The sequence below is a fragment of the Adiantum capillus-veneris genome, chromosome 26 (genome assembly GCF_014529385.1).
Source record: "Adiantum capillus-veneris isolate H3 chromosome 26, ASM1452938v2, whole genome shotgun sequence".
Taxonomy (NCBI): Eukaryota; Viridiplantae; Streptophyta; class Polypodiopsida; order Polypodiales; family Pteridaceae; genus Adiantum; species Adiantum capillus-veneris.
In genome coordinates, this window is record NC_140956.1 from 130,786,393 (window position 1) to 130,810,752 (window position 24,360).

Below are 24,360 nucleotides of genomic sequence, written 5' to 3' on the forward strand. Positions count from 1 at the left end.
CTATATCTAGAAGACCTTGTAGTTAAGCTACCATAAAAGGAATTTCTCATGAAATCATCGCCTGACTGATTACTTTTTCTTTGACCCCCCAAAGTCTTTTCACAGTGATTCAATTTTGATGTGTGTGCTTATTTTGTATGCCTTGGGTTTTTTGCTTTTCAAGTAAAAGCGCCCATACTGGGAACCTCTAGGGCTCTAGTACCATAGGCAATACATGTGAGTGAAGTACCAAATCAAGCTGAGATTTCTCTTCCAGCTCAAGATTTTATAGTGTGGCACTTTGATTTTTTGTTTGTTCATTTTCAGCATTTTAATTTTGTAACTTTGGGGGGTCATATAACATTCATACACCTCCCCAGGCTCATCACACTAGTAAACTCCCTTTATAATACTTAAGCTAAAGGTCAATAGGGTCAAGCCCACTAGAAAGCCCTAGTACATTTCACACAATGTTGCCTAAATTGGATTAAGAACCTAAGTAATCATTAATTATTAGGAAGGCATTCCCCATGGTATTAAGAGAAGATTTCTAACACCTAACTTGGTCAAACTAGTTTGTCGGACTGCTTGATTTTAAAACCTAGACAAGTGATTATGACAAAAAATTACATGGAATTAAATGTTTGATACTAAGCAAATGCGGTGAATATTAGGCTACCAATCACAATTAAAGCTGACAATCATAGATGCAAAAAAGATAAGGGGCAATGCTAATGGACAAGAAACACCTGTTTGTGTCGATGGTCGTGCTTGATTTGAAGAGTGAGTTGAGATAAAGATTCCATGAAGGTCCAAATCCTACCAATAGCAACACGCTCCTGTACACACTAGGAAACAAAAGGAATACCTCCAGGAGTCACATTAGTGGAAAAAGGTACCAACCCTTATTGAACACAACAAAAAACATAAGGAACCCTAACCTAATTATTTGCACTCCCCCTAGAGAGTCAAGGGAAAAGGTACCAACCCTTATTGAACACAACAAAAAACATAAGGAACCCTAACCTAATTATTTGCACTCCCCCTAGAGAGTCAAGGGAATAGGATATTGTAGAGGTTGGGGGGAAACCCTAAGGCTAAACCCCTATCCTCGTTGTCGAGATAAACAAAGTCGTCATCCATGAGACCATATGTGCCATCCGTGTAGTCGTGTAAATTTTCTTCTTCATCATAGGTGCCCATGTTTACTAAGAAGGTCACTAGACGCCTATAGTCATCTTGGTCAAAAGGGTAGGCTTGTGCAATGGGAGAAACGCTCTCTACTAAGTATGGATCAGACGTGGTCAAGAGACGTATCAGCCATTCTAACTCCTTGAAATTCCTCTCACATGCTAGCGTACCTATCAAATCCCATTCACATGCAAGCACTAGAAAGACCATGTGAAATATTTGTGAAAAAGTAACGAGGGTACCTCTCACCCAAGGCAGGAGTGGATGACTCTAGCGTACTAGCCATATCTGTACACGCAAATAGATGATGGTTAGAGTGCAAATATTACAAGGGTCGTGTTCTTGTGCATAATTTGTTTTTATGATTTGTGTTATGGCTCTTGCTCTTTTACTTTTTTATCTTGTTTTTGTGAGTATAAGGCTTTATATATACATTCCCTAAGATCGGAGATTAAGAGTTCAGGGAGAAAGGTTGAGAGGGAAGCAAGTGAATGATGGATGTCCACAAACACTCCCCCCTTCCTCGGATAGATCATATTGTTTGAAATGATGTCCTCACCCTTTGAAACCAATTGTTCCAGTTGGTAATAGGTGAGGATTTTTGCCAGTAGTTTTCTATTACCCTAGGTGCATCGTCAAGTTGCAAGGGTGGTAAGGTACTCTCCCAGGATCGAACTTGAAGTGGTTCATCAGGTGATTCCTGAACACTGGGAGGTGTGGATTCTTTTGTAGCTTCATGGAGGTCCATTACTATAGATGGAGGCTGTGTAGAAGCTTTTACCTCTATGGATGTATTACATGAGGAGCTAGAAGCTTCATGGAACTCCCCCCTTCCTGAGCTAGGTGGAATAAATTGGTTTTGCCTTGGAGCCCAAACTAGCTCTGGACTAGGTGTGTAGCATTCTGTGATCTTTCCCTTCCCACGGTCTGCCCTTGGCTTTAGCGTTACACTGTTTGACTCATATGGGTTTGTTATCGATAGGGAAGGACACATTTTACGTTTAGGTACCCAAATTTTCTCATTTCCATCATAGTAGCCTTGGGCTTCTAATAGTTGTTTTGGAATCCATCGTGATTTGGTCTTGACTCTCCTAGGGCGCGCTCTTGGTTTTCCCGGGAAATTTTTTTTTGGAATGGATGGGAGGGTTGAGGTAGTTGGAAGTAAGGCCTTGGGGACCCATTGATATGCACTCTTAGGTCATGCAGGTTGAGTACTTGCAATATTACTGCTTGCTGCAACTACAAGTGTTGAAGTGCTAGATTCATGGGTAGCCGGCAAAGACGAGTGAACCACCTTGGCTTGTGAATGTTGGCTATCCTTCAACTTTGCTAGAGTTTGCAACGTAGGTGACTTTGCTTGAATGATAGGGGTAAGAGTCGGTGGTCGCGTCGTGACACTACCAGTATCCCAATCAATAGTGCATTTGGTTGCCAACATCCACGTGCGTCCCAGGTTTACGTTGCCTTCCATAGCTCCCGCGGGCATGACTAGAAACCTCTGCACTATGCTTCCATTGTCATAGACAACAGGGGTCTGAAGGACTCCAAGAATAGCAGTTTTCTTTTTATTAATGCCCTTGACTTGCATCGTACTCGGGGATAGGGTCGGTTTCCCTAATTGACACCAAACTCCATAGGATAACAAATTGTGTTTAGCTCCCGTATCTAATAAGGCATTGTATACTACTTTCCCATAGGGGCTATTTAGCTCAATTGGGTATCGTAGGGGTGGCTCAGATTCTAATGAGTCGTCATCTGTGTCCTCGAAAAATGCTTGCGTGATTCCCAGATTAGCCTCTCGTTGGCGTCTAAGACGTTGTCGTTCTCGAGCCTCAACTCTTGCTTGGATTTTTTTAAGCTCTGCTTGTTCCTTGGCAGCCTTCTTTTGATGGATGGCTTGCAACTCTTCTTGGCTTAGAGGATCATAATATCTTTTGAATTTACTCCCATTAAGGAATCCAATGGTTTCAACTCCATCTAGAGTCTCCACACGAATGGTACCTTGCGGGGTAATTTCACACACTCGATATGGCCCCTTACCAGTGTATTTCAGTTTCTTCTTTTCATTACGTACCCCGTACATAAGAACTTTATCACCAACCTTGATGTCTTTATCCTTTAAATGGCTATCAAACCACTTCTTTCTCCTATCCTTCTCCACTAGAGCATTTCGCACAGCTAATTGCCTCTCTTCATCTAGCCTTTCCAGGATATATAATCGCTCCACTAAGGGGTTACCATCCCAACCTTCTTGAGAAGCTACTTGAAGACTAGGAATGACAAACTCCCATGGCATAACTGATTCTTGGCCATACACCATCTTAAACGGTGTGCAATTAATAGCAACTTTATACGCAGTACGATAAGCCCATAAAGCTGATGTAAGCTTTAGGTCCCAATCAGTGCGATGAGCCTCGACTGTCTTTGTCAAAATGGAGATGAGAGTTTTGTTGGTACTCTCAGCTTGGCCATTTGCTTGGGGATAATAGGGTGTAGACTTGTGGTGTGATATCATGAAGTTTGATGTGAGTTCTTTTATTACTTCATTTATAAAATGAGTTCCATTATCACTCACAAGTTCAAAGGGGCATCCAAAACGTGTGATAATGTTCTCAAAGAGGAACTTAGCTGTTGTTTTTGCATCCGCCTTCCGTGTTGCTTTTGCTTCAGCCCATTTGGTTACATAGTCGGTAGCCACCATGATATATCGTGATTGCGTGTTACGTGCAGCCGGACTAATCGGTCCTACAAAGTCTAAGCCCCACTTTTCAAACGGTTGGGTTACCTTGATGGGATGTAGAGGCATCCTATCCCTTCTTTGTGTCTTGTTGAAGCGTTGGCATTCATCACATCCCTTTGCAAAAAGTGATGCATCCTTAAACAGAGTGGGCCACCAATAGCCTGACTGTAAGATCTTTCGGGCAGTCAAGTTTCCTGAAAAGTGACCACCAGCTACTCCCATGTGTGCCTCTTGTAGAATATATAAATACTCATCCTCGCGGGCACGGCGTCTAAGAACATCATCTTTTCCTCTCTTATAGAGAGTTCCAGCCAGTAAGCAATAGGGTTCGCATTTCTTGATTAATTTTCGAGCTATGTCTTTTCGCGGTTCTTTGGGTGGAAAACCATTAACTAAGAAGTTAACAATCTTTTCACTCCATTCAGGCATTGTCTCAACAATGAACAAAGGAGTATCAGGCAATTCATCATCAACCCCCGTAGGAGCTTCGCCATTAGGGATACGAGATAAATGATCTGCCATGACATGTTTCCTCCCAGGCCTCACAACAACGGTGAAGTCAAACTCAAGAAGAATTAACAACCATCGTGTAATTCGACCTGTGGAACACGGCTTGTTTACCAAATATAGCAATGCTTGATGATCAACATAAAACACAAACTTGGTAGCAAGAAGGTAATAGCGAAATTTCTTTACTGCGTAAATCATAGCTAGACCTTCGCGCTCTGTAGTAGTGTAGTTCATCTCGGCATCATTTAATTAGCGACTTGCAAAGATAATAGGGTAGTCCAATTTATGTTCTCTTGGTTGAGTTAGAACACACCCAATAGCAAAATTTGATGCATCAATATGCACATGAAAAGGTACATTCCAATCAAGTGTTCGCAGGATTGGAGCACTTGTTAGGGCCTTCTTTAATAACTCATAAGATTGATGACATTCTTCCGTCCAGTGAAACTTGATAAGAAGCTTGTACAATGGACGCGCTATCTCGGCAAAGTTTAAAATAAATCTTCGATAATAACCAACATGGCCCATAAATCTTTGAACTCCTTTATAGTTCGTAGGTGGTGACAAATCGGCAATGGCTTTAATCTTACTCCCATCTGTGGATATTCCGTTCTAGGACACTATATGCCCTAGAATGACTCCATGCTTAACCCAAAATTGGCATTTGAAAGGGTTTAATGAGATGCGATAAAATCTGCACCTTTCAAATATTTTTCGTAGATATAACAAATGCTTCTCCCAAGAAGAATAAACACAAAGGTTGTCTAGGAAAGCTTCACAAAACTCCCTTAGAAATTCTTTAAACGCAGTGTTTAAAAATGTAGCAGGGGCATTCGTTAAGCCAAAATCCATAACACGAAATGCAAACACTCCAAACTCTGTGATAAAAGCAGTTTTAGCTTGGTCCTCTAATGCAATTGTGATTTGATTGTAACCAGAGTACTCATCTAAAAAGCTTTAAGCTTCCTTGCCCGCAACTGTTTCAAGCACATGTTCTGAATATGGCAAGGGATAATGATCTCTCCTAGTGGCTGCATTAACTTTCTTGAGGTCCACGCACACTCTTAGTTTCCCATTCTTTTTTGGCACAATGAATATTGGAGAAACCCATTCTGAGTGCTCAATAGGGTATATGAATCCACATTGGATAAGTTTTTCAATCTCCTCTTGTACAATTTTGGCGTACTTAGGATTCATTGGATAGGGTCGTTACTGGACGGGTTTAGCAGTGTTGATCATGGGAATTGTATGTTGCACCACAGAAGGTGGAATGCCCTTCATGTCATGATATGTCCAAGCAAAGATATCCTTGTATTCCTTGAGGAGCTCCTTAAGTACAGCCTCTTCAATTTCGGTAAGGTCTTGAGCAATAAAGACTGGTTTAGACTCCTCACTTGGTTCTGCTAATTCTATCTCTTTAACTACCGCTGGATCATCATAGACTCCACTGCTTTCATTGGTAGGTATTCGTTGGGCCTTGGCATACACAACCTTTCGCTCCCCCGTGGTATAAGATTTAAAATGTTCAGGAGCCGTGTGTAAGTCAGCAGGCTCTTGTCCTGACGGAGACCTTTCTTTTAGTTTTGCCTCCTTTTGTTGTTGTGCTAACTCTCGGTTTTGACGTCTTCTTATAGTTCGAATCAATTTCGGCTCTGTAACCTCCAATTGAGCGAGGTCAATGGGTCGCGGGCTGCACCACATGACACTCTGGAGATGTTCACCCCAATTGTCTACTAGCTTTCGATGAGCATCACATGCCCCTAGATAGCTAAGCCATTCTGCAGTAGATCTTTCCTTGTTTATCCTAGCTCTCACATTTGCTCGATATCGTCGTCTCTTATATGACCTTTGTTTCTTGTTAAGGTTTTGATTTTGGTAAATGTTTGAACTCGACTCGCTTGATAGGTCTTCGCTTGTATCTTCTTCACTCTCATATAAATTACCATAGATGGTCGTACTAGACCTTGAGTGTTCAATTTCTATACTTGGCTCACTCGATGTTTCCTCAGGTTCTGAATCCATTTCTCCCTGAGATTCCGTTTCTAATGTGTATTGGCCTGAAGCCTTTGAGGAATCATCGGTTTCACTCTCAGGTAGGTGTGCCTCTTTCTTATCATCGGATGTTACATGCGCTACACCTAACATGTTTACTGGTGCAATCTGTGGTATCTCTTCCCCATTTGGTGTTACCCAGGTTGTTCCTCTAGCTCCCCATGTATCTATAGTTGCCGCTAGGTGTACCCAATCGACATTGTCTGACTCAGCCATTCCGGGTAGGATATCCATATAAGGAGATTTCTCCCCAATATCCATGTCTTCGTTACACGTGTAACAATACTGTAATGAAGCTGAGTGAATTGTTGTGTCTGATCGATTATCAATGATGAATTTATTTCCTAGAGGATGCGTTCGACCACTTAAAAGATCAACTCGAATGACAGAGTCTTGGAACTGTAAGTAGACGTGGTTTTTGGACCAGTCATGCACCATTTTTGCTTCCCTCATGAATGGACGCCCTAAGATCATCTGAAATGACATAGGATGCTTGGAAAAATCCATAAAAATGAAAGTTTGCCTTACCTTGTGTCCCAAGACCTTGATCCTGAGATCCTTTAGCATTCCAATAGGCGTAACAATAGATCCATTAGCCATTTTTACCACTACGCTTGTGGCTTCAAGGTGAGGTCGCCCCATAGATTCCCAACAACTCTTTGTCACCATGCTGACTCCCGCACCACCGTCAAGGACTCCCTTTACAGTTAATCCTTTAGTAGTGATTGGCAGAGTAGCATTAGATTCATCACCTTCAAAGTATTGCCTCAACTTGTTAACGGGTACTTCAATTACAGATTCATGTCCCGCTAGGTCAGATGGTGGTGCTAAATGTTCCTCATCATTCATTACCGAGTCAGGTTTGTTCATATGTGCAAATTGTGGTAATCCGGCCTGTAATTCTCCATTGAGGAAGGCTCGAAGAGCTGAGACTAGCTCGGGGTCTTTATATAGTTTGGACATGATGGTGGTTCTAACCTCTGAAGACATGAAATCCATCAATTTGGCAACATTTAATGGCATCTTGTGGGACGTAGGACCCTGACAAGAGAATCGTGAAGATGGAATCTCCACTTCCTCAAGGGGGTCGGGCATTCCCTCACCAAACATTCTCTCTAGTAGGAAAGGTGTGTGTCCACTTTCAGATGTCCTACCCTCACTCTCTTCCCGAATGATACTGGGTATAGCTAACGGCCTGTAGTTCTTGTGGGGTTGAACTTGTGTGGGAAACACTGTGTCGGACATCTGGATATGTTTGGGTTCAGGTTCTAATGTTCGTTGAGTTTCTTCCACCAAACCCCTCAGTTGTTGGACTCGTTCAATTTCCACTGTTGGGTTTGGATAGGTTCCAATCTTTCCCTTGCAATCCTCATTTTTTGTCTCTCGTGGTTTATCTTGGGGGTTCGCAACTGGGTAGTTTAACTTTGAATACTCTTTTGGTGTTCGTAGTAATTCCCTCTCGTGATCCTCCTCACTGGCTTTTTCCTTTGTAGTAACAGTTTTGGTCTCCGTGGTCTCTATCGAATCTGAGTCATCCTCAGGGTCATTCATATACACGGGATCCTCTCCTGTCCCTATGTTAGTCTTTGAACTAGGTTTTAAGCTAGAAGCATTAAGGGATTTCTTTCTTTGTGTTTTCTTCTCTCGCTCGGCCAATGGATGCAGCATCTCTCTCTTCGAGGATGTAATTTTGCTTTTGGAGCATCGACCGTGTGAGTGCATTCACTGGTGCTATGTTTATAGTTGGTGGTGTCCCATCAACAATCTCTATTATGTTCAATGGTGTGATTTTCGGTGCGTTTGGATTGTTAGGACACTGTGCGATCAAATGATCTATGCCACAATGATTACAAGTGAGTATTGGCATTGCCAATGCATTCCCTTGACTTGTTTTCATTAGTGCAACATTCTTTTGCATTCTAATGGGGCACTCACCTACTCGATGTGGTCCACCACATTCGTAGCATTGAAGAGGTGGTCTCTTGGCAAAACTATTAATGTTTTGGCCTCTTGCTGCTAGCGCAGTAGCTTGATATACCGGTTTGATTTGTCCCCAATGGTCTTCCATATAGTACATGGGACACTCCTCAAGCATGTCGACTCCATAGGTGATACTAGAGTCTATGTCCTCTTCGCAATCTACATAAGTACTAGATGACTCGCAACCTATTTGGTTCATAGGTGTAACTCTTGGATGAGGGGGTTGCGGTCCTAGCACTGGAGGTGGCAACGGTGTGGTTTGGACCACATTTTGGGTTCTAGGGACCATGTGTTGTAATGGCAACTGTTGCTCCATGGGTGGGGTAGGCATCAAATGCAGGAACTCGAGGTGAGTCTGCCCAAGCTATAGGCGGTCTATTTTCCATGATGCGTTTAAGCATTAAGCAATCCTTCGCTTGATGGCCATACCTACCACATGCGTTACAAGTCCCGTTAAACTTTACTCTGAAAGTAGGGCATTCACTCGTAGTATGTGGGCCCAAGCAAATTGAGCACCATTGTTGCTCCCTTCTTGGATACATATGAGTGTTCTGTGGAGCACGATTACCCCTAAGGCTTTCTTGGATGGCCTTTGTGAGATCTGCCAAAGTCATCTCAGATATCGTTTGCTCTTTCACGATTGGCTTTATCTTCATTGGCTCATGCCCTAATGCTTGCGAGCTACTTGACTTCGGCTCGGCAGACACTCTTTCTCCTGCAATCATTAAATTATCCTCCAATTGGATTGCATTCATGGTGATTGCTTCCCAAGTAGTGATACCTCTAATGACTAGGCCATTATAGATACTTTCATGTCGTAGTCCCCTAATGAATCTATCGAGCAATTGGTTGTTGTTGAATCGCTCGTTTGGATTGCATCGAGAATTCAAATTCTTTAGGCGACTAATGAAGTCTCTCACGGATTCACCTTCTTCTCGTTGGGCTTTCTGGAGCTGAGAGGCTACACCCCAAAGTACTCCCTCTCGTATGTATTCTTTTAAGAACAGTCTCCTAAGAGTAGAGTAGATCGTTTTCTCTTCTACTCTTAAGGTTCTATACCAATCTCCAGCCTTTCCGCTTAGGGTCAAACTCAAAGCCTTACACTTATGTAGCTCATTGTGCTCTTCCAAGGAATCGCACACATGTTCAAAGACTTCCATATGCTTTCTAGCATCTCCGTCTCCATTGAATTTCTGTGTGAGCTTAGCTACTTGAACTGCCTTGCTCCTAGGCTCTCTCTATCAGGTGCACTACGCATGTTTTCCGTAATAGAGCGACCGATAGTTTGAGCAAATGCTGCCAGATCTCCTATTTGAGCAGGTATAATGGGTGTATGTGCTCCTGGAACCACATGTGAGATGGGAGTTGGCCTTGGCCTTGTCATACGCGCGGCTCTTGGGTCCCAAATTTCGTATGGTGGTGTACCAGACGGTGGTCCAAAGTTTACAGGCGTGGCCCTAGGCATAGGGGGTGCCTGATATGGCATGTTATTATTCAATGGCATGGCTCCACTTGTATAAGAGCTTGGATAATTCCATTGTGGATTGTAAGCTCTTGGAATAATCGGAGGTGTAGGAGCTACATGAGGCTGAGGTATGACAGGTGCACATGATTGATACATACATGTAGGTATAGTTGGGGGCACTGTGCTACTAGGCATCGGCGCAGTGTTAACAAATGAACTCCATGGTGTACTTCTTGTCATGCTCACCATTGGGATATGCATGGTAGCCGTAGTGTCATTAAGAGAAAGATGAGCTAGATCTGGAAAGGTAAAGCTACCACTTGTGGGCTCAGATTGTACTGAGGCTCTTGGCGAAACAACATATGGAGGATCAATGGGGCTCACTGAGGGAGTCTCCATTTGTGACATGGTTGGTTGGTTGGCCTTTCCCGTATCCAAGAATCTCATTAGGCCTGTTGAAGGCATGTTAATCCCTGTGTTCTGTCTTTCTAACTCGACAATCCTATGGAGGACATCACAGACTTTCTGTTGTTGCTCATCTATGCTAGTAGCACCCGATGTGGATTGTAGAACATCTAACCAACCCACATGATAGGTGTGTCCTGTGTACCGATCAGTTAAAGCTTCTGCTTGTAGGTCATACTCCCAATTTTCGTTTAGGAATATCCCATCTAGGCCTGGCGTGCTGGAGGTTTCCCTTGAAGTGGAAGCATTATTGCTCCCCATAGCTTGCCCCTCCGTGACTGCTACCTTGGGAGCACTCGGTTGCTTGGCTGGCATGATTGTTGTCATATGAGCCTTTGCTTTCAGGGCTCGACTTTGTTCTAGCCCTCGTAGGTTCTCAATTTCCCTCTCCCTTGTTGCTTGCATATAGCGTTCGATCTCTTGCACTTTGGCAAGACTCCTACCATCGGGTAGTAAAACCTCAGAGGGAGATAGTCCTAAGGGATCAGGAGGTGCAGTGGATGGAACATTCACATGCACACTCTCAATAAGCATAGGGTCCATTTTAGGCAGGAATGACGAATTTACTTCCCCACTCCCTTCATTTATTTCATTAACCGCATGTTCGGAGCAAGTAGCTCTACTAAGGGTCTCTTTTAAGCGGCTAAACACGCTGGACCCGGGCCGTGGGCCCATGGCATGCATGTCTTGACTTGAACTATCAGGGTTTGGTGTAGGATACCCCTCCATGACTTCGTAGTCAGAGGAAGAATCACTAGACGCGATATGAGGATCTTGGGTCGCGCTACCTTGAGTCCCGGCCGAAGGTCCAGAACCTAGGGTGGAGGAATAATGGGTGCCCGCGTAAATGGAGGCACTACCAATATGCTCGTGCTCTAACACTCGTCCAGAGCGTAGGTTCATATGACTTGGATCCCCTAGAAGTGTCAGTGAGGGCCCGTGAAGGCTGCTCACCTAGTAATTTTGGGTGTTTTGCAACCCAAGTCTTTTCTTATTTTTTGATTTTTTGGTCCTTTTTTTCTGACCCAGCTATAGAATAGAACGTATGATAGCTCAAAACGAGCGTCTCGGTCAGAGGGACGTGCCGTGCTTTACAGCCCTCCGTTTGGTCACTTTATGCCCTTGGAATCCCTAAAACCGTCAATTTCCAGTAGGGAACTAGGCCCGAATTAGAAAGTCTAAGGGTGCAAGTGGGAAGAGAAGGGAGGAGAGTGGAGGACTTGCCCCACATGCTCTCATTCCCTCTTGAGGGGGTAGGGTATATATATAAGAGTGAGTCTAGTATATATCATAAGATTGAGGACTGGGGCTTGGGCCTGGGCCTGGGCTTGGGTGGGTCAGGGCTTGGGCTGGGGGGAATGATCCCGATCAAAATTTTAGTGTAGCCCCCCCCAGTCACTCACGCCATTCGGTTTTTTTTTTTTTGTGGTTTTTTTTTTTTTTTTTGAACGACGACCGCGCGCGGATTTGGTGACCCTTTTTTGGCCACACGCACTCTCACCTACCTAACCTCCCAGTCAACAGCTCACTACCTTATCTACTTACTAGCAGTGTTGCTAACCACTAACTAATCTACTAATCTGTTAACTGCCTACCGCTGGTTCTTTGCAGAGAGAGAGAGAGAGAGAGAGAGAGAGAGAGAGAGAGAGAGATTGTGTGTGCAGAGAGAGAGAGAGAGATTGTGTGTGCTTTACATACTGTCACTAAGAATGCTGAATGATGACAGTAAGATGCAAACGTTTCCGTTGGTCATGCAGGGCAAGGCCAAAGTGTGGTTCGAAGCACTGGAAGGCGAGCCAAAGTAAATGTAGCCAGCATTACGCACGAGGTTTCTGCATGACTTTCGCAAGGAAGTGTCCCGGCTCGACATGGACACCAAGCTGAAGGCTTTGAAGCAGGATGTGGGCAAAGATTTCAATGTGTTCTTGGATCATTTCGAAGCTTGTCTTTATTCTCTCTCTTTCCCTCTCTACCTCTCTTTCTCTCTCCCTCTATATCTATCTCTCTTTCTCTCTACCTCTATCTTTCCCTCCTTCCTTCTGCCTCTCTCTTTCTCTATTCTCTCTCTTTCCCTCCATCTCCTTCTTTACCTCTTTTTCTCTTTCCCGCTATCTATTTCTCTTTCTCTCTTTACCTCTAGCTCTCTCTCTCTATCTTTTTTTCTCTCCCTCTATCTTTCTCTACTCTCTCCTTCTCTCTATTTCTCTTTCTTTCTCTCTTTTTCCCTCTCCCTTTTTTTATGTTTAATTTTGTTTCTACTCTATTTTTTTTACTACTTTTTGTTAATGTATTTAAAGCTTTTTTATTCTATTTTTGGATATACAAAACCCTAAAATTAATCAAGAAACCCTAAAATACAATTAACAACAACAAATTTGAATATAAAATTAAATAACAATAACAAATTAAAATTAAACAACAATAACAATTTGAATTGTAAAATTAAATAACAAATTTAAATATAAAATTAAACCAATATTAAAATTAATGTATGTGTGTGTGAGCAATGAGATTGTGCACTCACATACACTCGTATGTGTGCACAAAGCTTCCGGAGTAGCTTCCACATCTGCAAAAAAAAAAAAAAAAAAAAACACACACACACACACACAAATAATCAAAAAACAAAGACAATAGGCTTACCTGCAGCAAGTAGAGAAGATGTGATGGTGTTTGCCCAAGCCCGTAGTAGTCCAAAGGTGCAGATCTGGCCGCGAGTTGAGCAAAGAGAGAGAGAGAGAGAGAGAGAGAGAGAGAGAATGAGTTTTTGGAAACGCGCAGAAAATAAGCCTGCGGTTTTGTTTTTACTAGTCGGCGTCGATACACGCTGCTGGATACGCGTCGGTATACACTGCTGGGTACGTGTTGATATCTGCGTCGGTATACACGACGAAAATTAAAAATTGATTTTTTTTTAAAAAAAATATGAGCTCCCTCCAGTATTGTCGATGCACATACCGACGCCCGCCAATGACGTTGGTAAGTTGGCGTCGGTATTCAAGTGATCTCTAGTAGTGTTATGGATCAAAATAATAAAGTTCTTTTTGAAGAGCTTGAAAGGAACGCACTGCACATAATCTCCTTCAACAAAGGCTTGTACAAAAGCGGAGTTCCCACAAGCACAATCAAGAAGATGACAACGAAGACAGCGGCTTATCAAAGTGATTAAGCATACTTAATGTGATTGAGTATTTTCCTTCCACTTCTTTATTCATCTCATGCAGCATGAATTACAATAAGATAAATATAAGAAAGATAAGACATCATGAACTACATAATCAAGACAGTGTATGCCATGATTAAGAGAGAAAATTAGCATAAAAGGAGGCAAAAAGTGTATTATCTGTAGCTTGGCTTTGATGGAGGTTTTGATGGCTCTATATGGTTGTGAAAGGTGGGTAAAACTTCAAGTCACCTGCTTAGGATACTCCTGGAGCACTTGTTTTCCTTGTGGAGGGTGAAGAAGATGATAGTGATGTGCACACGATGACGTGATTTCAAGATTTTGTTTCTCACTTTATTACTTGCATGCATGCACCCAAAATAAAAGTGGTTGCTTTTCAATTAAACTCTCAGAATAGTAAGTAAAGGGGAGTTCTATTTACGTTGCTTCTTTTGGATGGCTTTTGAGAAGAAAACATAAGAAAAAGTTACCCCTCTTTCGAAGCCAACGGAGCCATCAAAATCTCTATAAGAGCTAAGCTATAGAAGATACAAATTTGTCCCCTTCTACACTAATCTTCTCTCTTAAGCATGGCATACACTCTCTTGATTACATAGCTCATGCTCTCTTATCTTTTGTACGTTTATTTTATCGTAATTCATGTTCCATGAGATGAATAAAGAGGCAGAAGGCAAATACTCAATCATATGTGTTTTAACTCTTGTTTATGTTGTTTTCTTTATACATTGTGATTATTCAATCAATTATTTTGCTAAATTTAATTTAATTTAATGAATTAAATCTGTGTTGCAAGTGTTGGGAAGATGACATGAAGATGACTACACTTTAATATCAAGCTTACCCTTGAAGGAACCCTTGAATGTATAGCTCAACATGTAGTCTTACTAGGTATATTCTCGGGCATGCCAATTTTTTAGTGTTTAAAAAGTAGGCTTTGGTCACAAGAAGAATGTTGGATAGTAATGAGTCACCCTCAAGTAATTATGTAGGTAATGACTGACTCTAGGTTCTAAGCCGCCCAACTGAGGAGAAGGTATGATTGCATAACAGATCATGGAATACATACTAGTATGAAAGAAGGTTGGTAAATAGCTAATCCGTCTACATGCATGTGCCACTCATTCATTGCTCATGAGTGTAAAAAAGTGACCCAATTCAACAACATTATAACACCATTATCTTGGGGAAATGTGTGAGAAAGGTGAAGCCCCTCTATGTGCAATTGTATACTTTTGCGGTTTGTGAGAAATTTAAGACACACATCATATTGTCCATGCCAAGTGTGTATTGGTGTAGGCAATTAAATGGTTAAATTGTATGAGAGTGTTGTTAAATGGTTAATGATAGGGTTTGAGGGACCTCGCTGGCTCGCTCTCTACAGCCTGCGAAGGGGTGAGGAGACCAGAGATCGACCTGAGCGGCAGGGTAGGGGGGAGCTTCATGATGCTGGAGGCATGGAGGTGCCTGGTGGCTATTGCCTACGCTGAGTTGGGTGCCTCTCGGGTAGAGGGCCGTGCGACTTCGACCCTGCTTTCTCTCGCTTCCTGTGCCCTCTCCTTCTTTTTGGGATTGATGGAGGCCGCTCCTCCAAGGCAGTGCTTCTGCTGAAATGTCGGCTGGTGATGGACAAAATCTGTGGTGCTGTGGCTTCCAATGGGAGAGCGGGTTGTTGGTGGTGGCAGCCCAGCACGTCTAGTGGCACCCTTTGGTTGCTTCACCTGGTCTTCTTGAGGGTGCGTGGCTCTCCCCAAAGGCCTGGTTGTTTGTGAGTGCATGGTGGACAACATTGGATTTCAGTTATGCTCCCTTTGTGGTGGAGGCCTCTGCACGATCGGTGATGGAGTTCTCGACTCCTCCCTTCTTGCAACCTGCTTTTCAGTTCTGGTTCCGGCTTTGGGGGGACTTGGCCCAGTGGCAGCAGGTAAGTCCCTTGTGGAAACTCGTCCGGATATGTTCCGCTTCCTTTGTTCCTATCCTAATCCGCGGTATTTGGGTTGTTGTAGTCGGGGATGGCCGCCCCTGTTCGGCTGAGTCTGCTATTTTGTCTAGACTGTTATGCTTCTGATGGTGCCCTGTCGCGGCTTGTGAGCAGGGTTGGTTATGTAATTTTTTGGTTTTCCTTAATTCATTACCACTCACTATTGTGAGTTTAGGTAAGCTGGCCACTCTATGCTCCAACACACGACTTGTTCAAAGGGTATGAGATGTGCCTACCATGTAAAGATGAAGATTTTGCAACTTGGAGCCTAGAATGACTCACATACAATCTTATTTTATGGCTCTATACTGTTTATTAAGACAAACTTTTCAAGATTCTCCTTTCTTGGCTTCCCAAGCAAAGCAGTCCTCACCCTTGGCAGGACCCCCCCCCCCCTCCCCCCCCAAACACAATGCTCTGTTCCAACACCCCTCCAGTGCCTCGTGCATGGGTACAGTCTCACCACTCGTCTGTAGTTCGCTGCCTTGCTTTGGGCGACTTTGTCTCTATTGCAGCTCCTGTGACCTTTGCCCCCTGGCCCATTTTCGTCTCGTCTGCTGCTTCCAAGGGGAAACAAACACACGTGTACACACACACACACACCCACACACACACATACACTTGTGCTGAGAGAGAGAGAGAGAGAGAGAGAGAGAGAGAGAGAGAGAGAGAGAGAGAGAGAGAGAGAGAGAGAGAGAGAGAGAGAGGGACCAAGGTGCATTTCAATATCCTCCACCTGCTCGGGGGGGGGGGGAGAGAGAGAGAGAGAGAGAGAGAGAGAGAGAGAGAGAGAGAGAGAGAGAGAGAGAGAGAGAGAGAGAGAGAGAGAGAGAGAGACCCTGCGTGGTTGCAAGGGAAAAAGCGGACGCCCCCACACAGCAGCTGCGCTGGCGTCAAGCGAGCTTGTAGCATAAGAAAATGTCTTTGTTATTCTTGACTTTGTCCCAATGATGACATGCGTCATTTTCCTCTCTCTCTCTCTCTCCCCTCCTCCTCCTTTGCTTGACATGCTTGCACCATCCTTTATTCCCTTTTGCTTTCCCAATAGCATCTTCCTTGATTCTCTTTAAACAAATGAGTTTAGAATTGTGCAGACATACTCTAGCATGATCACCATGAACTGAACAAGCCCAAAAATAAAACGCGGACATCCCTCAAGCGAGCATAAAGAGGCAACATGTGGCCTCATGGCTTAATGGGGAACATTAATCACGCTGAGCATGGTTACTGGGCAGCATTACCCACCTTGAGCATCAATTTTCAAAGATTTCATTTGTTTTTGCTTAACTCTTAGGCTGGGTTCAGACTGAACCCTCGAAAGAAACCTTCCTTCGCAAATCTGCCGCCGTTGCCTAGTTTGAACAGCGTGGAGGAGGAATAGTGAAAAAGCGAAGGGGGTTGAGAGAGCCCATCAACTCTTCCGAGGGGGGGGGGGGGGGGGGGTCGGAAGAAAAATGGAGGGCCCGGTGGAAGAGAGCCTCAACTCCAACCAATCAATTTTTGCCATGGAGCATTAACGCCCCTTTGCATTTCTCTTCCGTCGCCTAGTCTGAACCCACCCTTAGAGAGCAATTCATTTTTTGTGAAAATTATACAAAATGTGTAAAATGTCCGTCTCAAAAATTAATCTTGACAGTGAGGGGCAAATGCAAACAAAGCATGCCCCGCATGTCGAGTGGATATGAGTGGGACAATACAAGAGATGTAGGCTCGATCGAGGGCTCTTCCTTGATGTGCCTTATGATGGGGGTTTGCCAATCAACTCTGGATTGTGTGCGCCCTAATGGAATTGGTATTTCTTAGGCTGCATTTAGATTGCCCAAGAGGCCGGCTTTGATTCCGAAGTGCATTCGAGCTTCACATTCACATTGCACAATGCTGCTCTCTCCGCATCCAACCGCCTTTGCCTAAACGGTTACATCTCATGGCTCTACAACCCTGTGCCAGAAGTTGACCATGGTGGATGGTTTTTGTGCTCATCTGCAAGGTAGAGTGTTTTGTGTCTGAGGGCTACACGCCGCATGTGAACATGGTGGGTCTGAAAAGTGTCTAGCTTTTTGCTGACCAACCTTTGCATGCCACGACTGGAGCTTGTGGGCTACTTGAGTGGGCAGTCTGAACCAAGCCTTACTTTAGGTCCTTGTCTCACGTGATTGAGTGACCAAGCAAGAAGATAGAGGTAGAGAGGAGGGGGGGTTTCACACTAAAGTTTGCTTTTCATTTAATCTCTAGCAAAATTCTTCCATGGGTAGTTTCAACTTTCCACCCCATCTAGGTATGGAGCATCTATTTTATGCACACCTTTGTCCGGGACATTCAGCTGCACAGTCTGAACGGTGTCTTAGAGTCAAGGTAATAATTGAGTCTTCCCAGGAAGTTGAAGACAGTGTGTCAAATTTCCTGAGGGAACCGACTAGGCCTAGGCCATGCACGACCTCCCTCCTTTCCCTCAGCCTTTCTCTTTCTACTAGCCCTATACAATTAGCCACATTATCAGGTTGAGATGAGAGTGACCCTCCCTCCAATTTTGGGGCCCCGGCCCCCATGTTAATATACTCCCTCTCTTTTAGAGCTATAAGACCTATCCTCTCTCTCTCTCTCTCTCTCTCTCACACACACACACACACACACTCTCTCTCCCCCCACATGCAGACAACGGACAGACATTGATGCGACTTTCTTGTAGGAGTGGCCTCGAGCACCATCGCCTACCTCACCTCCTCGTCCTGTAAGATTCTCTCTCTCTCTCTCTCTCTCTCCCTCCCTCACACACACACGCGCGCGCGCGCGCTCGTGCGAGCCGCGCACCGCAATGTTGGTTCCTCTCTCTCTCTCTCTCTCTCCCCTTTTCCTGACTCCTGTCCTGTCTGCATTCTCTCCCCTTGCTTCCTGAATCTGTCCTATCCGCATTGTGCAGAGCAGAGTAGCGAGTCGCGACGTGATGATTCTTGATAGCTACAGCGAGTCTAGGTTGTAAACCATTAGCGCTTCATCTTCATTTTGAGAAGGGATAAATTTACATCTGACTGTGAGTATCAAACTGCTTGTTACTGTTGTTGCGCTCATTCCGTTTGTGCGCGCGTATGCCCGCGCAATGTGAGTGCCACACACACACACACACACACACACACACACACACACACACACACAGAGAGAGAGAGAGAGAGAGAGAGAGAGAGAGAGAGAGAGAGAGAGAGAGAGAGAGCGATTAGCTTCTGCAGCCAGGTATTCTACGCATTTTGCATCAGAAGCAACTTTTCTGACCTGGATCTGCAAGGGACTCTTAAAAACGTGCATGCAAATGTCCTTGTTCTGAGTCGATTTTAGTGTTTTGCAGGAGGCATAGCCCACTTGTGTCGAAGATGCTCTAGCTTCTTGGTGGCAACACCATGTTATAGGTGTGCTTGGATGATGGTCGACTGTCAAGAAGCGATGGGGGCCGAGGCTCAAGCTCCTGAAAGGTCATCTACCACTCTTTTTTTCAGCATTTCAGTTTGGTATCCACCTTAATCACAGTGCAAATTTGTCATTGGCTAATTATCGCCCCTGCAAGTTGTATGTTACTGAGAAAAGAAGCAGCTTGCTAATCCACTTAAAGTGACCACATGAGAAAGGATGAAGTTAAGACCTTATTGTGACAGAAATCGAGGAAAGCCTACATTGTGCCAAGATTGCTGTATATATGCAGGCCATTCATTTCACAGAAGCGTACTCTGAAGGGAGAAAAAGTTCACCAAAGTTCACAAAAGTCGTTTCTTTTATGTAATGCTACTGTGTATTGTGAGGTTGTGTAGCTCGTCTGTTTTGTCTGAGAGGTAATTTGGCAAAGTCTGTTTTTTGTTTGGGTTAGATTGAGGAAGTGACTCCATGACAGTGCATTAGAGATAAGAGGACATTTCTTTTAACAAAACTGGCTCATTTGTGCCACATGGGTTAGAGCACAGGAACAGATTCATGTAATAGACCTCTCTACAGGGTATGTGAAACTGCCAGAGAAAATGAGCATTATCTTTATGTAGAACCCTTCACCTGTGAAATCAGCCACATTGCTACTTTTGCTTGAGTGGAATTGACTGTTTGTTCTGAAGTTTTGCACACCTTTAGTGAGGTATGACACTTCCTTATCAGAGGTTACATTCAAAATTGTCTTTCTTCCACAGGATGGTCGTCGGTGGTGCCTCTATAGCAACTATAGAATCGTTGAGAGCAAGGTTGTTATCAGAACGAGCTGCCTCCAAAGAAGCCCGTCAGCATACACAGAAAATTGCACTTAAGGTAGGTTATTATTATTCTATTTCTTACAATGTCGCATGTAGAAATGTCTTACATGCACATGTTCAAGTTTGAACTTGAGGCATAATTTTGAATCTGCATTCTGCTTGTTGGTCAGGTTTCTGAGCTGCAGAGCCGACTTGATGCAGAAATAGAGCAAAGGAAAAAGGCGGAGGTAGCGATGAAGGAGGTGCTCGAAGTCTTGAGAGCCAAAGGTGTTGCCATGGACGAGGTTATGACAGCTGTTTCTTCGATATCAGGGAGCTCTGAGAGTGAAGAAGCTGCACAGTTGAGTAGCTCAAAGGATGGTGAATCTGAGAATTCTTCTGGTGAAGAGTCCTCTCAAGTACACAACGAGAGCCACCAAGGGAGTGTCATGGAAGCATCACATTTGGAAGGTGCGAGATTTGGACTAGGAGGGGAAGATAGCTCATTATATAAAAAACAGATTACGTCGATGGACTCTTCGAGAAGCGAGAACTCTGAGGTGGAGAAAGTTGGGGTGAGCAAGGACGAGGGCTCCTTGAGAAATGACAACTCCGAGGTGGGAAAACAAGGGGTTACTGAATGGGAAAAGGCAAACAATTATGAGCAAGGTGTGTTGACTGATGCCTTGGAAGAACATCCACATACTCTGCGGGATCAGGTGGGTGAGCAGAGCAACATTAGCCAGCCTTCTGAAATATCTGGTGACTCTTCAAAGCATCTCGAGGGGCAAGGAGTTTTGTCAGCTGAAGGCAAACCAGATATAGACTGTGCAGATCGTTCGTCTTCTGAATCCCAAGTGAAGGTAGCTCCTTCAGATGAAGAAACAGAGTCAAACAGGGCCGCAACTTCGAGTTTTCTGGCTGGTCCCTTGTGTGCTCCTCTTCCAAATGAAGCATCATCATCTCATGTCAGCAATGTTAAAAACTCAAAGGGGCTTTACCTGGATGAGAGTGCACAGACCCCTTCTGGATTAGGAGACAAGGGCGCTCATAGTGGGGAGAGACTACATCCGGTCGATGAAAAAATGGTAACGGGGCTATTGCCTAGAGATGTGGCTCCACCTGTCAGAGAAAGTGCTCTCGGACTTGGCCATAATCATATGCATCCAGGACTCTTTCCCAGAGCTGGATATTCATATGAGTGGGCCTATACGACTGGTGATCCTCTTCAGCGCATGCATTATGTGCCACCAACAGAAGCACCTTTCTCAAGAGGACCAATTAGCACAGCTTATGGTGGAGAATATGGCAGGTACCTGCCAGCTCCCATTAGCGATGCTGTTCTTAGCCTTGTCGATGACAAGAGCGGGAAATTGGGAAGCATTTTGATGGCACTGAATCTAGCAAAGCAACAGATCAATGATGAAGAACACACCACTTCATACATGGAGGACGTATGTGAGGCTGCCTTGCAAAGCCCTTTTAGTGGGAGACCTTATCCTGGCTTATATGAAGATGTCGCACATCAGCCTCCATATCACCCTTGGAGACCTGAGCCACAGAATCAAGCTCCGATCATTCATTTTCCTATGTCTCCAACATCAGATTATGAAGCCTCAGCGTTTGATAGGCATGATGGATTAAGGCGAAGCAGCTCAACATCTGCATGCTTTATGCCAGGCTACGATCCTTATCTTCAACCGAAGGGAGAGCTGCACCTTGGTAATGGCATCACCTTATACACAGATTGACAGCTGTTTGTCAGAAATTGAACTATGCAGGCGAGAGTGAGATCATGGTTCCCTTGCAAGATTAGTATTACCATGCATATATGTTGCATGCAATGTGGGTGGTGGGCATGTGGCATGTATATTATCAGCATCATTGCTAGGGATGCCTGAGCTGTTTAGAGAGAAATTATTCAATCCTAGGCCATTCTTTTACTTCTCACTTCTTTTCTCCATTAGAACGGAGTGCATTTGAAGTGGATGTATTGAATAAGTTTTTATGAAAGCATACAAATTGTTTATGCTGGTGCATTATTCTAAATCTAATCTCACTGTGTATGTGTGTGGGGGTTTCTATGCTCTCTCTCTCTCTCTCTCTCTCTCTCGCCCATGCTTGTGCGCATGCGCAACACACATGCACGCACTATTTTTAATGCACTCCACAACGTAGCTTCAAACCAAGCAAGAGCCACTCAATCTTCATTGGAGAGGGCGGAGGGACTATGTCCACGTGATCCCCTTGCTTGACCCTCACATAGAACAAGACTCAAACACAAGATAGAAATTGGAAGAGGATTTACCTCGAAGGAGCTCACGATCGAGGTTGAGGGGCCCATAGTCCAAGACCGTCACTTATCCTAATGCTTAGGGAGGTGTCCCTTGGCAAGGTTGAGGGGCTTGTAGTTCAAGACCTTCACTTATCCTAGTGCTTAGGGAGGTTAAGAGGGATACCTGACAATACAAGAGTGTGCCACATGGCATGCCATGCATGTCATTTGGCAAGGTTGAGGGGCTTGTAGTTCAAGACCTTCACTTATCCTAGTGCTTAGGGAGGTTAAGAGGGATACCTGACAATACAAGAGTGTGCCACATGGCATGACATGCATGTCATATGGTGCGCATGTATGGTGATACATGGCGTAGTAGGCATGACACATGACACATGGATGTTGACATAAGCCATGTTAGTACAAGCTCTCCTAGGACCTTCTAGGCTTTCCTAAGAGCGTGCATCCGTGACACTAAGAGCTAACGTAGAGAGCATGTCTCAATGTGAAGCTAAGAGCTCTCTCTCTCTCTCTCTCTCATGTAATGCATGTGTACACATAATGCTCTACATCTACATAAGTAATGCTACTCTCCACCTATCACTAGATAAATAATGCGACTCTCCATCTACATAAATAATGCTACTCTCCACCTATCACTAGATACGATAGAATCAAACCTATTTGCTTGAAATCCATCTATATTTGGATAGGTAGGTGGTCTCTCATTAGAGGCTCACTCTTGTATATATTGAATGTGGTTTACATAGGTGTATATACTTTATATCTAGATAGTCCATCAAAGCTTGCTTCACCTTGTCATCATTCGTACCAGTTTCTTTTATTTATCATTATTTTTCTCTTATGTCAAATCTTCTACCCATCTTTGCAAACGGTATTTGAGCTAGTTAAATAGCTTAATCACTTGCCTTATTCTTATTTTTATCCCACTATGGGGTAGTTAATATTCTCAAATCTTATTAGATAAGACGTTATATTTAATGGATAATTTTATCTAGTACTATGGCTTATTATGATTATGGCTAAGCCACTTAGCCTCTCAAATAAGATCTTTGAGATCTTGATGACATCTCTCTTTTAAACTTCTTGAAGGGGCTCTGGTCTCTTCTCAATAATACTCTCATAATTCAAGAGAATACTATTTCAAAACTAAGTCTTCCTTGTCTTTATGAAGTAGTATGTTATTGAGGCTTGCCACAATGCCGTTGTCCACTTTCTCAAGCTCTCTTGCTCCCCATTGATGCTCTTTGAGCTAGCGCTTACACCTCATGTTGCACTTCTCTTACATATTGTGCCACAGCTACATTGGTGCTTGCACCCATTCTCTTGCCTCCCGTGTGATTATGCTGTGTAATGAAGGAGCTTTTAGCTCATCTTTGAGCCAATGTTTAACCCTTTTACAAAGCTAATTGTGGTAAAATAGAAAAAAGAACTATGTAGAAACTCCACTCTTTGTCGTATACAAGATTTTCTATGACACCAAGAGGAAGCAATCATCCTATTCATCTCTTACCTAATTTGCTTCCGGTTTGTTCTTGTTAAAACAATCTCTTTCAACATGGCTAGCTCTACCACATATTGAACACTTGATTTGATTGTTATCTTGACCAAGGGTAGAAGTACTATCAGTAGGAGCAAGCTGTCTTTGATGTTGCACTGAGAGGATGACTCTTCAAAAGATGATTGATTCTTGTTAGAATTGACATGTTCCTGCTCTTGAAGTGAATCAGATCAACAAGGTTCCACAATGTAGTGAAGATATTCTTGTACTCTAGTAGATCCTCTACAGTCTTAAAGAGGATTGTAAAAACATCAGCTTCTTCTACTTTGGCATTAACCCTGCAAGTTGTAACAAAAGACTTCACACACTATTGATGTGAAATTGTAACCATAGTATCTCTTCACAATAAGGAAAAATAATTGAATCTGGTGAACTATCGTCGTATTCTTTATTTGAGCACCAAATAATTTGTCAAGTTCTTGCTCTGTAACAGTTGAAGTAGTCATACCTTGCAATATGATGAATGAAATAGTTGTTAAGTGCAAGTGCAACAATTTTAAATGCCTTCTCATCACGTTTAAGCCACTACAATGTAGCTTCTTGAGTTGATGTGGATGCTGCTCCTTTGACTAACTAGAATCCACAAATTTTGACTCATAAGATGAAATTGAACTTTCCTTGCTATGTGTGAACGCTTATCCAGCTTCAATGAAATTTTTGAGTTGATGACACCATTCGGATTAGACATAATTGAGGTAAACCATACCAGTTGATGACAAATTAACATCCACAAATAAGTTGTCATTGCCAAAGCAAAAAA

At 43.5% G+C, this 24,360-nt stretch overlaps 1 protein-coding gene across 10 annotated transcripts; it reads left to right on the top strand.

Annotated features, from left to right (window-relative positions):
- Positions 1-18,126: 18,126 nt before the first annotated feature.
- Positions 18,127-21,772, top strand: LOC147424213 (uncharacterized). 10 transcript variants are annotated; one of them, XM_086501238.1, is made up of 5 exons: positions 18,127-18,272; positions 18,462-18,572; positions 18,872-19,005; positions 19,705-19,819; positions 19,935-21,772. In XM_086501238.1, the coding sequence occupies exons 3-5, from the start codon at positions 18,953-18,955 to the stop codon at positions 21,492-21,494; spliced, it is 1,728 nt and encodes a 575-aa protein (XP_086357364.1). In that variant the 5' UTR covers positions 18,127-18,272; positions 18,462-18,572; positions 18,872-18,952; the 3' UTR covers positions 21,495-21,772. The 10 variants fall into 10 exon arrangements, with proteins under 10 accessions (XP_086357364.1, XP_086357366.1, XP_086357370.1 ...); XM_086501240.1 differs by having other exon boundaries at positions 18,882-19,005; XM_086501244.1 differs by having other exon boundaries at positions 18,136-18,272; positions 18,467-18,572; positions 18,882-19,005.
- The last annotated feature ends 2,588 nt before the right edge of the window (positions 21,773-24,360 follow it).